General features: G+C 33.9%; 1 protein-coding gene across 5 annotated transcripts in view; it reads left to right on the top strand.

Annotated features, from left to right (window-relative positions):
• STAG2 (STAG2 cohesin complex component) overlaps positions 1 to 13,726 on the top strand; it is a 118,724-nt gene that overhangs the window by 70,364 nt on the left and 34,634 nt on the right. For 4 of the 5 annotated variants that reach the window (XM_057717924.1, XM_057717927.1, XM_057717925.1 and 1 more), the window contains 10 exons: positions 354 to 477; positions 1,307 to 1,405; positions 1,503 to 1,582; positions 5,462 to 5,569; positions 6,519 to 6,630; positions 10,216 to 10,333; positions 10,756 to 10,859; positions 12,309 to 12,401; positions 12,541 to 12,630; positions 13,216 to 13,419. In XM_057717924.1, coding sequence (XP_057573907.1) covers positions 354 to 477; positions 1,307 to 1,405; positions 1,503 to 1,582; positions 5,462 to 5,569; positions 6,519 to 6,630; positions 10,216 to 10,333; positions 10,756 to 10,859; positions 12,309 to 12,401; positions 12,541 to 12,630; positions 13,216 to 13,419 — 1,132 coding nt within the window. The remainder of the gene's footprint in view (positions 1 to 353; positions 478 to 1,306; positions 1,406 to 1,502; positions 1,583 to 5,461; positions 5,570 to 6,518; positions 6,631 to 10,215; positions 10,334 to 10,755; positions 10,860 to 12,308; positions 12,402 to 12,540; positions 12,631 to 13,215; positions 13,420 to 13,726) is intronic. The other variant, XM_057717928.1, reaches the window with a different exon arrangement.

Raw genomic sequence — 13,726 nt, 5'->3', positions numbered from 1 at the left:
ACCTGGAAAATATGCTCTAACCAGACTAGTGTTCCTGCTGTCTGAACACACCATGCCCAGCAGGTGAGAACAAAGGCTAGGGTATACCATGGTATAAAAGGTGGGGATCGGATTTTGTTTGTAGGTTTATAATTATCTTTAAATATTTATATAGTGATAATTATGCTCTGACAACTAGACTGTAAGCTCTTGGCATTCAGGGGCCATGCTTCAATTCTACTTTTAAATCCCCAGTAACACTTAAGGTAGTGGTATATTCATAGTAGACATGAAGTATTTGGCATTGCTTAAATAAACCACAAATCCTATGGTATACTGGCACTAATATGCATAATTTTCCTTCCTCCATGCAGTGATGCAATAGCTGAAATCCGAGCTATTTGCATTGAAGAAATTGGCATTTGGATGAAAATGTATAGTGATGCCTTTCTTAATGACAGTTATTTAAAATATGTTGGTTGGACTATGCATGATAAGGTAAAATATGCCTTATAGACTGCTTTTCTCTCTACACATAGGCATAGCTATCTGCTGGTCTCATTCATAGTGACTTCTCTGCATATATGTATAACTGGGAGCACATTCCTGTAGGCCTCTCTCCTTTATTGTTTTCTATCTGCTCTATGAAAATATGGTCTCTATCACATAAAGTCCCCTAGATTTTTGAATCTTGGCCACTGATTTAGCCTTCAATCTTGAAACAATTTTTGTACTGAAACAATGGATTGTGTGTGATGGTGGTAGTGGTGAGAGATTTCTTAGAGCAGTAAGAAGAATTCTTACTCTTAATGTGTAAGTGCTATATATATATATATATATATATATATATATATATATTTAATTTCTTTAATTTTTATTCTCTTGATAAACATGTGTCTTAGCCAGATTATAAGTTACAACTTGGCCTCTGACCTTTTTTATTTTTTATTTTTTTATAAATGTGCCTTTCTCTTAGGCTGCCTTTTCACTAACCTTGAAGTTCTTTGTATATATCCCTTACAAATATTACTTTCTGTAAAGGAAAACTTACTGTGAAATATGCTGCTATCGTATTTCACAATAGTATTGTTGCTCTGAACAGATTTTCAAAAAATTTTCATTTGACCTACAGCAATAATAACCCTAAAGGTATTTAGTCCTAAAACGTATGTATTGATTCCTATTTTTGCATTATCAAAAGTGAGAGTTTCTGAAGAAATGCTATTGTATACAACATATTTAAAGTAGAAAATATTGTAAACATCTTGAATGTTCAGGTTGAAAATATGCAGAGTTTTAATGCATTTTCTCCTCTTCTTTCATTCAGCAAGGTGAGGTAAGACTCAAATGTCTCACTGCTCTACAAGGGCTTTATTATAACAAAGAACTTAATTCCAAACTGGAGCTATTTACCAGTCGGTTCAAGGTTAGTAATACTCTTAAGTATTTGAAAATTATTTACTATTTGGAAGTATTTTTCTCTTGCTTTCCCTTTAAGAATATGTTGATTTTTTTGTCCCTAGGATAGAATTGTGTCTATGACCCTTGACAAAGAATATGATGTTGCAGTACAAGCAATAAAATTACTCACTCTTGTTTTACAGTAAGTATGTTTTTTAAAAAAATATTTACTTATTTATTTGGCAGTGCCGGGTCTTAGTTGCGGCATGTAGGATTTGTAGTTGCGGCATGCAGGATTTGTAGTTGCGGCATGCATGTGGGATCTAGTTCCCTGACATTGGGAGCGTGAAGTCTTAACTGCTGGATCACCAGGGAAGTCCTATAGTATGTATTTACTGCATATTGCTAATGTCTAGATATCTAAATAATACATTAGAGTACATGGTTTAAATTTATCTAGATCTAAATGTTAATAACTTGGGAGCTTTACAGCAGGAAGTTTAATTTTCTCACGTAAAGTTGAGAAAACAGGAAGAGAGAACCATTGGACTAGAAAATTCTAACTTGAGCTAGGAATTCATGTGTTCTCATTCTCTTGACTAGTTTTCCTTTCAATTTTACTGTCTTTAGATGCTCTTGAAATAAAGTTACACTCTTGTGTGTTAAATATGCCTGTCATATTTTGTCACACTTCTAGAAATTAGTATTTACCGAAACGTCTCTGTAAACAATCTGAATTTAGAACGTATTCTATTATGTTAAAATGTAAGTGATGCAATTCACTTTTTTCCTTTTAAAAAGGTTGTGGTGATATATATAACATAAGATTTACCATTTAAACATATTTAAGTGTACAGATCAGTGAAATTTAAGTACATTCATATTGTTGTGCAGCCATCACCATTATGTATCTCCAGAACTTTTTTTAATCATCCCATACTGATACTCTGTAAACGACTGCCCAGTATGATTTTAAGTCATATTGTGTACTCTTTATCTCTGAATTTGACTATTTTAGATACCTCATATGAGTGGAATTATACAACATTTGCCCTTTTGTAGCAGGCTTATTTCACTTAGCATAATGTCTTCAGAGTTCATCCATGTTATGTTATATATCAGAATTTTATTCCTTTTTGAGACTCAGTATATTCCGTTATATGTATACCACGTTTTATTTATTCATTCATCCATCAGTGGACATTTAGGTTGTTAACATGACCCAAATAATTGCAAAAGGGCCTTTTTAAAAAAAATCATAGTGGGGCTTCCCTGGTGGTCCAGTGGTAAAGAATTCGCCTCCCAATATGAGGGATGTGGGTTCGATCCCTGGTCAGGGGACTAAGAACCTACGTGCCGCGGGGCAACTAAGCCTGCACACCTCAACTAGAGAGCCCCGCACTCTGGAGCCTGCGTGCCACAACTAGAGAGAGAAAACTCACATGCTGCAGCAAAGAGCCCGTGCACCGCAACTAAGACCTGATGCAGCCCCCCCCGTCCCCCCCCCAAATAATAGCATGTTAATTCTGATACTCATATGGGAAAGTCACCATGTCAGAGTAGCCAGGAGAATTCTGATAAAAACTAATGAGAGACAACTGCCCAGTATGATTTTTTTTAATTAATTAATTTTTAAATTTATTTTATTGGCTGTGTTGGGTCTTTTTTACTGTGCGCGGGCTTTCTTTAGTTGTGGTGAGTGGGGGCTACTCTTTGTTGTGGTGCACGGGCTCCTCATTGCCGTGGCTTCTCTTGTTGTGGAGCATGGGCTCTAGGTGCATGGGCTTCAGTAGTTGCAGCACATGGGCTCAATAGCTGTGGCTCACGGGCTCTAAAGCACAGGCTCAATAGTTGTGGCGCATGGGCTTAGTTGCTCCGCGGCATGTGGGATCTTCCCGGAGCAGGGATCGAATCCCCTGCATTGGCAGGCGGATTCTTAACCACTGCGCCACCAGGGAAGTCCCAAGACCATCTTTTACCTATTTCTTGACAAGGATACAAACTGTGTTTGTTAATACACTATGTTGGTAAGGCCATGCAAAAACAGGCTTTTATGTGTTATTGATGGGACTATAAATTGGTATAACCTCTTTGGAGCAGAGCTTGGCAGTATCTATTCAAAATTTAAAATGCTTACATTCTCTAACATAGTACTATTTGTAATAGAATTTTGGAAATATCCTAGATGATTATTAATAGAGGAAGAATTAATATATAAGATAATAACTAATACAAATACCTTATAAGGGTTATCTCATTTAATGCAGCAGTCCTGTGTGAGGAGTGTGGTTGTTAACCCCATTTATATGAAATGGACTACATTGCAGTCATTAAAAAGGAGGCAGCTCTACCTCCTAATTTAAATTAGGTGGTTGGGATTAATATATACACACTGCTATATATAAAATAATCAACAAGGACCTACTGTATAGCACAAGGAACTTTGCTCAGTACTCCATAATAACCTATATGGAAAAGAATCTGAAAAAGAATGGATATATGTATAACTAAATCACTTTGCTGTACACCTGAAACTAACACAATATAGTAAATCAGCTATACTCCAATATAAAATAAAAATTAAATTTAAAAAAATCAAAAAAAAGAAGGCAGCTGTAGATACACTGACATTTTCTGAGAATTCACTTAACTGGGGAGATTTTGAGCAGTCTTAACTATTGCAGTTTTCTTTAATTTTTAATTGGATTTAAAAATTAATTTAAATTATTATATGCATATGTTATAAAAATATTGAAAGAATCCTGAAGTAAATAAGAAAATAATAGTACTCTACTTGTATTTCTATAGCTTCATTTCTGGTATTTTAATGAAGGGTAATAGCCATTTTTGTTGATTCAGCCATATGTATACCTAATAACTGAAACTTGTCAGGAACATTCCTTATTGGTTAAAATGAGTGAACCACTACACATTTACTATAGTTTAACTGATTTGATTCAATATATACACATGTATGTGTGTGTTATATATATATATATATATTTTTTTTAATCTATATTATTATAAAATGGCACAAGTATTATACATCAAGTTAATTTAAATTAAAATGCTTTTGAAACTTTTAACATTTTGGTTTCATTTTTCTTAAAAGAAGTAATGTTTCCTTAGACATCAGACTTCTGGAAACCTTGTGCATAGCAGAAAACCAAAAAGAATCTGAGCTCCTCAACTAACTGTCTAATATCCTTAGGCTTTTTTCTCTGGTGGTGGTCCTGTGATTCCTAATTTACATGTAGTGGTAAAAATCTAGATTGTTTATCTCACAGTAGACTAAAAGCATATTAGGTAGGGAAGAGGTGCCAGAGGCCAGGACTTTGAATGCAGAGTCCCGCTATGGAAGAACAAGGTTTACCCAGGGGTACTGTGGTTGATGGGCCTAATAATGACTAATTGAGCAAGATTTTGTTAGGTTTATTTTGTTCTTTTAAAATAGGATCAGTAAAACGAGCACTACATTTTAGTGAGATTTTTTTTAATGATACATTTGTAATTAAAGGTCTTTGGCACTTACATTCTAATTATTTGGAAAAACCTTTTGCATTGCCTTATATGGTGTTGAGTACATGGTGAATGAAGTATTCTTCATCATTGTGAGATAACTGGGGTGTTAGTATATTTTAATGTCGCAATATTGTGTCTCTAATATTAATATGAAATACATGCAAAATGTTCTCTGTGATTATTAACTCTAAATACTTAGCCTGCCCCCACTTTATTTTCTACGTTAGTTTATACTATTTTGTGTTCATTTCCCTTTAGCACACTTGTCATACTGTTATTTCTCTTAGTATATATTTCTTTATACTTGGTATTCACTCTAATTTTACCTCCCATTGATCTTAGGTGTTAACAAAATACTCAGCTCTTTTGTCAGGGATTGCTTTTACTGATAGATGACAATCAAATAAGGTTGATTTCTTCTTAAAACAGAAGTTCTTAATGAATTTTTTTTAAAACACAACTGTACTATTTTTTTTAATGTGTAAGTATGAATTTTTGTACCCAGTATGCTTAAAATTACAACATTATTTTGAAAAATGCTTTTGCTTATTTTTTTTAGGAGTAGTGAAGAAGTTCTTACTGCAGAAGATTGTGAAAATGTCTATCATCTGGTTTACTCAGCTCATCGGCCAGTAGCAGTAGCAGCTGGAGAATTTCTCTACAAAAAGTAAATCTGTATTTCTATTGTTCATTTTTCTAAAGTATACTTTAATGGCAATAATTTATTATAATTTATATTAAAATATATAAATATAACAATAAAAATTATTCAGTACATGTCTTAAGCCTATTTTTACATTACAGTAAAAGTATTTTTGGAAAAAAAAAAGGTTTTACTTTGAGTGCTTTGATAACAGTTTGATATAAGAATCACAAGAATCCTTTAGTCTCTTTACATTTATGTTGCTATTTAACACCTCAGATTAGGTAGTATAGATAGCAGTGGTGAATATCTGATTGCTGAAAATATTTAGCAAATGTTATGTAATGGCTTTTAAAGAGAACAATTTGAACCACGTGGACTAAACTGTATTTTTGTAAGATTTTATTAAAATGCTCATTTGAGGTGAAGCTTTTATTAGAAAGAGTACATGATGTAAAACATTTACACTAGTTTTCTATTCATTGTTATCCAGTGATAACTTTTTTGCTGTTTATAGGGAAGAATGACCATGATATCCATTGAAACAGGCCACTAAGTTCAGACTTTGGGATAATTGTGCAAGAAGGATAGAAGGAAAAGATACGTCATGTTTAAAGAGAAGAATATTTATCATAGATTTATGTTTATAAATGTATAGGTTAGTCATTGTGATACTTTTATAAAAAGAAATAGTTGTATAAAATGCAGTAAGGTTTGTAAGAAGAAATAATTCACAATGCAGCTAACTTGAGAAGTTAATTTAAAAGGATTTAGAAGTACCATCAAGTGTGAAATGGAAAAGGTTTATAGCAGTTACTTACTTGGGTATAATGTTGGAAAATACTGTACATACCCAGCTCCCATGTATTCCTTTGTTAGATGCTTAAATATGGAATCCAGACAGTTTTTTTTAAATTAGGAAATTTTTGTTTGTGTTTTTGTTTTAAAAGTAAGTATTTTGCATTCATCATAGGCTCTTCAGTCGTCGAGATCCAGAGGAGGATGGAATGATGAAGAGAAGGGGACGACAAGGTCCAAACGCCAACCTTGTTAAGACATTGGTTTTTTTCTTCCTGGAAAGTGAGGTTAGTTGATGTTGTTCATTTTATACTTATGTTCAAAACGATTTGGAGATGGGGTTAAAATGATATAAATCTTAAAATCTTTCAAATATCACAGTAAGTGTTGGATAAAATAGAGTTCTACCAATTCCACACCAAAAAAAATTTTTTTTCTATGTTAGTAAGTATGATTTATATGTAGTGCTAAGAGCATGAATTTTGGAGCCAGAAGGACCTGATTACTGATTGGGTTTCTCTACTTATTATATGTATAACCTTGATTCAGTTACTTGATCTTCCTAAGCCCATTTTCCTTTTAAAAATGTGGCTAATAATTTCTTAGATAACACTGAGATAATCCATGTAGAACTATTAGCACAGACCTAGCATTTTGTTAGTTCTCAGTATTTGGTACCTGTGATGATTATTGTCGTTGTAGATATGGATTTACATTTTACATAACTTCTTTTAGGTCTCCCTTAGGTTGAAAACCTTACCCGTTCACCAGAATTTGAGAGGGCCCAACATACATTTTTGGTGTTTGTGTATTATTTAATAAGTGTTAGGGCCTTTTTTCTAATTGTTTCCATATATAGAAATACAGTTGGTTTTTGTATATTGATCTCATCTCCAGTTTTGCTAAATTCACTTTTTTAGTAAGTTTTTAATAAAATTCTTAGGGTTTTCTGTAATATACAATCAAGATATTTGCAAATAACGGTAATTTTACTTTTTCCTTTCCTATATTTATGCCATTTTTTCCCCAGCCTTATTTACTGGCTAGGACATCCATTAGAATGATGAGTAGATGTGGTGAGAGTGGATAGCTTTGGATTGTTCCTGATCTTAGGGGAAAAGCATCCAGTAGTTCAGCATTAATTATGTTGTTAGTTATAGGTGTTGTGTAGCTACTTACTATATTGAGGATGTTTCCTCCTATTCCTTCTTTTGATAAGTTTTTTTTTTATTTTTTGAAATACAGTTGATTTATAATGTTGTGTTTAATTTCTGCTATACAGCAAAGTGACTCAGTTATACATATATATATTCTTTTCATTTTTTTTTTCACTATGATTTATCACAGGATATTGAATGTAGTTCCCTGTGCTGTACTAGGACCTTGTTTTTTATCCATTTTATATATAATAGTTTCCATCTGCTAATCCCAAACTCCTAGTCCTTCCCTCCCCCATCTCCCCTCCCCCTTGGCAACCACAAGGCTGTTCTCTATATCTGTAAGTTTGTTTTTGTTTTGTAGATATGTTCATTTGTGTCATGTTTTAGATTCCACATATAAGTGATATATTTGTCTTTCTCTTTCTGAGTTACTCGCTTAGTATGATAATCTCTAGGTCCATCCATGTTGCTGCAAATGGCATTATTTTGTTCTTTTTTGTGCTTGAGTAGTATTCCATTGTGCACACACATACCCACACACCATCTTTTTTTTTTGGACCACCCCACATGGCATGCAGGATATTAGTTCCCCAACCAGGGTTCGAACCTGTGCTCCCTGTATTAAAAGCACAGAATCTTAACCGCTGGACTGCCAGAGAAGTCCCTATACCATATCTTCTTTATCCATTCATCTGTTGATGGACATTTAGGTTGTTTCCATGTCTTGGCTATTATAAATAGTGCTGCTATGAACATAGGGGTGCATGTATCTTTTCGAATTATAGTTTTGTCTGGGTTTATGCCAAGGAGTGGGATTGCTGGATCATATGGCAACTCTATTTTTAGATTTTTGAGGAACCTCCATACTATTTTCCATAGTGGCTGCACCAGTTTCCATTCCCACCCAGTGTTAAGAGGGTTCCCTTTTCTCCACACCCTCTCCAGCATTCATTATATGTAGACTTTTTAATGATGGCCATTCTAACTGATGTGAGGTGGAACCTCATTGTAGTTTTAATTTGTATTTCTCTAATAATTAGCGATGATGAGCCTCTTTTCGTGTGCCTCTTGGCCATCTGTATGTCTTCTTTGGAGAAATGTCTATTTAGGTCTTCTGCCCATTTTTTGATTGGGTTGTTTGTTTGTTTTGTTATTGAGTTGTATGAGCTGTTTATATATTTTGGAAATTAAGCACTTGTGTGTCTCATCATTTGCAAGTATTTTCTTCTATTCTCTAGGCTTTTTGTTTTGTTTATGGTTTCCTTTGCTATGTGAAAGCTTGTAAGTTTGATTAGGTCCCGTTTGTTTATTTTTGTTTTTATTTCTATTGCCTTGAGAGACTGACCTAAGAAAACATTGGTATGGTTTATGTCAGCGAATATTTTGCCTATGTTCTCTTCTAGTTTTGTGGTGTCATGTCTTATGTTCTAGGAGTTTTGTGGTGTCAAGTCTTTGAGCCATTTCCAGTTCATTTTTGTGTATGGTGTGAGGGTGTGTTCTAGCTTCATTGATTTACATGTAGCTGTCCAGCTTTCCCAACACCAGTTGCTGAAGAGACTATCTCTTTCCCATTGTATATTCTTGTTTCCTTTGTCAAAGATTAATTTGTACATAGGTACGATGTTGAGTTCTATCCATTGCTTTTTCTTCACCCCTTGAGATGATTATTTTATCTTTCTTTTTATTAATTATGTTGATTGGTTTTTTGAATGTTGAATCAACCTTGCATTCCTAGGATAACCCCTACTTAGTCATGATCTGTTATCCTTTTTATATATTGCTGGTTACAGTTTGCCAATTTTTGAGAATATTTCCTCCATGATCATGCAGGGTGTTGGGGTGTGTGTGTGTACGTATATATATGTATGTATGTATATATAAATAATTGTAATGTCTTTGACGGGTTTTGGTATCATGGTAAGGCTTGACCCCTAAAATAAGTTGGGAGCTGTAGGGCCTTTTTAAGCTTCACAGAATGAAGAGAAGTGACTTACTTATATATTGAATTGATAAGTGATCATGTATTTTATGTTTTAAGTAATTGTTATAACTCCCATTAGGTTACAGTAAATTAGTATATTTTATAATTGAGGGTAGTTCACCCATGTTATACAGTTGGCCTCCTATATCTGTGGGTTCTACATCTGTGGATTCAACCCACGGGGGATTCAACCAATAGTGGATTGAAAATATTTTTTTTTAATTCCAGAAAGTTCCAAAAAGCAAAACTTGAATTTGCCATGTTCTGGCAACTATTTACATAGCATTTACATTGTATTAGGTGTTATAAGTAATCTAGAGATGATTTAAAGTATATGTATGGAAGGATGAGTGTAGGTTTTGTGCAAATACTACATCATTTTATATAAGGAACCTGAGCATCCTTGGAAAATGAGGGAAGTCCTGGAACCAATCCCCCTTAGATACAGAGGGACGACTATATTGAGTCAGGTACTAAATATGCATGTATATAGTCTCTTAAAATAATTTTCATGTTAATGATTTAATGAGTATTGTGAGAAATATTGCTACCTAACAGGGTTTACTTATACACAGCAAGGTTAGGCAGTTCTTCTCTGTCCTTTCTTCCATTTGACCTCAAAAAACAAATTGTTGTTTGAGTTTGTACATGCTGCCAACAAAGCTTCCATTCTTTTGATTAAGGCTAGTATGATATTTGTCTAAGAGCACATTGCTCTTTTTAAATTTTAGTTACATGAGCATGCAGCATACCTTGTGGATAGCATGTGGGACTGTGCTACTGAGCTGCTGAAAGACTGGGAATGTATGAATAGCTTGTTGCTGGAGGAGCCACTTAGTGGAGAAGAAGGTAAGACTATTATGGTATTTTTGTTGTCTAGATAATTTTGAAAATATTACTTATTCCATTTCTTTATCTTTTAGCGTTAAAATAATTGATTCAAAGTCATTGAATAATTTTGTTCTCATACACATGAATATTATGCTATGTAGAAAGATGTAGTTGCTGTCAATATTCTTTGTTTTATTGTATTTTATTTTTTTGTATCTGTTCATATTTTCATTTCTCAAATTGTGGAGCAGTGGTTTACAGATTTGTAATATTTAGGAAGGTTTAACTTGTTCTGATCCTTTTTGTGGTATAGTAATGGGATTTTCTTTAGTACATTAGGTCAGATTCTGTCACAGGCAGAAGGCACTGTTATATAATAATTATAAATGGCATATAGAGAAAAGAAATAGGTTAACTCTTTCTGGTTTTTTTTTTTTCAGCGCTAACGGACAGACAAGAGAGTGCTCTGATTGAAATAATGCTTTGTACCATTAGACAAGCTGCTGAATGTCATCCTCCTGTGGGGAGAGGGACAGGAAAAAGGGTATGCCAACATATTTTCAGTATTCTAAATTATGTGTCTCTTTTTCAGTATCTTTTTTAAAGTTCTTATTTGTAACCATATAATCAAATTTTTGAATCTTAAATTTTATTTTTCAGATGATCTTTGCTTATAAATATGTTAGAAGTAAATTTTAAAGCCTTAGCATTTTGCAAAATCTCTATTCCTTCCATAAGATACTTTGTTAGTTAACTACAGGAGATGCAGTGATTGACAGTCCCTGCCTTTAAGACCACATGTTGTGCACCATTTTAGAATGGTGTATTTGTCTGTTTTGGTTTATTTATAGATTTGCTTTCTTTTTCTTTTAATAAAGTTAGAAATAAAAGCAGGATAATCATTGAAATGGGGGAAATTCTTATTTCCTGGGATTAGATTTTTTTTTTCTAGAATTTCTACTGCCACTTCAGGGACATTCTTTATATATATAATATATATATGTATATATTATATATGTAAGTTTATTTATTGGCTACATTGGGTATTCTTTGCTGTGTGCGGGTTTTTTCTAGTTGTGGCGAGCGGGGGCCACTCTTCATTGTGGTGTGCGGGCTTCTCATTGTGGTGGCTTCTTTTGTGCGGATCACGGGCTTTAGGTGCATGAGTTTCAGTAGTTGTGGCACGTGGGCTCAATAGTTGTGGGTCACGGGCTCTAGAGCACAGGCTCAGTCATTGTGGTGCATGGGCTTAGTTGCTCCATGACAAGTGGGATCTTCCCGGACCAGGGATTGATCCTCTGTCCCCTGCATTGGCAGGCAGATTCTTAACCACTGTGCCAGCAGGAAAGTCCCCTGGGATTAGATTTCAATGCATTATTTCAAAGTTTACATGTATTTGTATTGTAGACTAAAGTTGCACAGGATTTCAAACTTTGTGAGGCACAAAAATACATATTTTTATATTATGACCTAGTACACATCTATATATGTGTTTGTGTATAACTGAAACAAAATTTCATCAAACAGTACTGCAACTAATGTGATGCATTCTATTTTCTTTAGTTTTCTTTTTGTGTTTTTTTTCTTGTTTTTCTAATTGCTGATAGTTAATTATGTTGAATTCAAAAGCCATGGATCATGACACTGCTTACAGTAGGCTGAAATCCTACTCAATCCCATTATTATATAAGCTTCTAAATTACATTTCCTAACTACTTTGATCCAAAGGTAGAGTTCATTAGTTCGTTAGTCTAATTGGATCTTGATTTTGCCTCTAGAACTATTCAAAGTGTAATTTTTTAAAAAAATATTGTGCAATCTATTCTCTTTGTTACTTTTGGGTTTCAGGTTTTATAGTAGAAATTTTTGTATCCATCATTTAAAATGTCATTTTGTTACTTATTTTGGATATCTTAACTTAAACTTGAGCACCCAACAATAATGTCAATGGGCTTATTAACAAATACTTAGAAACTTTGTTGTGTTACCTTAGGTGCTGACAGCAAAAGAGAAGAAGACCCAGTTGGATGACAGGACAAAAATCACTGAACTTTTTGCTGTGGCCCTTCCTCAGTTATTAGCTAAAGTAAGTTTGTGTCAGTATCAAGAGTGTTACTAAGAAATTACAAGTTCTGTTTGGAAGTGCCGTACAGAATTTTCTACTTTTAATATGTGCTTACCATTATTGTGATTTTTTTTAACATAATTTTTTTCAAATTTCAAAGTATTCTGTAGATGCTGAAAAGGTGACTAACTTGTTGCAGTTGCCACAATACTTTGATTTGGAAATATATACCACTGGACGATTAGAAAAGGTATGGTGTTTCTGTGTATAAAAAACCTTGAAGAAAAATTGTTAATTTAGTTCATCCCATCGTATTACTGATTTATATTTTTTGAAATATGTTTTGTAACTTTTAATGTAAAAGGAAACCGATATATTGTATGCCTTATATATTTTATATAAGTTGGATTTAGAGAATGGCACTAATGAAGTTTCCCTTTGATTCATGCCCATATCCATATCCTCATTCTAGCCATTATGTGACTATATCACTGATCATTTATGGAGATTGGAGGTGGGTAACTGGATAATAACAGTTGCAAAATGAAAGCAGCTAATATCCATTGAATACATTTACTATGTTGCAGGAACATATGTATTTATATGTATTAACATCCCACCAAAGCCCCATGAGATAGGTAGTATTATTCCTGTTGAAGTTGGGGAAATAGGTTTGGGTGGGTCAGTGCATTTATTTACTATGAGTGGAAGAACTTAATGTATGTGCTACTGGTTGTAAAGTTACTGTATTTGAAGCTTTTCACCCCGGTTGTGTAGTCATTTTATGCCTATCATGTATACCTTAGTTTTAATGAAGAAAACTTTGATTTTGCAGCATTTGGATGCCTTATTACGACAGATCCGGAATATTGTAGAGAAGCACACAGATACAGATGTTTTGGAAGCATGTTCTAAAACTTATCATGCACTGTGTAATGAAGAGTTCACAATTTTCAACAGAGTAGATATTTCAAGAAGTCAACTGATAGACGAGTTGGCAGATAAATTTAACCGGCTTCTTGAAGATTTTTTGCAAGAGGTATATATTACAAGTATATTGTCAGTTGCACCCCACTGCACGCCCCCGATCCCCACCCCCCGTAACCAAGTTAGTCACCAGTCTTGGTGATAGTCTCTAGTAGTATGTTGAAAAGTCATTCAGACTTTTTGTTGTTTGATTCATCATAATACTATTATTCCTCCACGAAAATAGGAAGGTGGCAAGAATCTGTGACTAAGAGAAGGTGAAAGCAAAGCTAACGTCTTTCCCCCCTTCCCCCCCCCCCTTTTTTTAATTAAAGAAATGATCTGGGAAGTTTCCAGGGTTTAGTTGAACAAGAAGCTGT

This window comes from Hippopotamus amphibius, chromosome X (genome assembly GCF_030028045.1).
Source record: "Hippopotamus amphibius kiboko isolate mHipAmp2 chromosome X, mHipAmp2.hap2, whole genome shotgun sequence".
NCBI classification, from domain to species: Eukaryota; Metazoa; Chordata; class Mammalia; order Artiodactyla; family Hippopotamidae; genus Hippopotamus; species Hippopotamus amphibius.
Note: the sequence above shows the minus strand (reverse complement) of the source record. Positions and strands in the feature narration are given on the sequence as shown.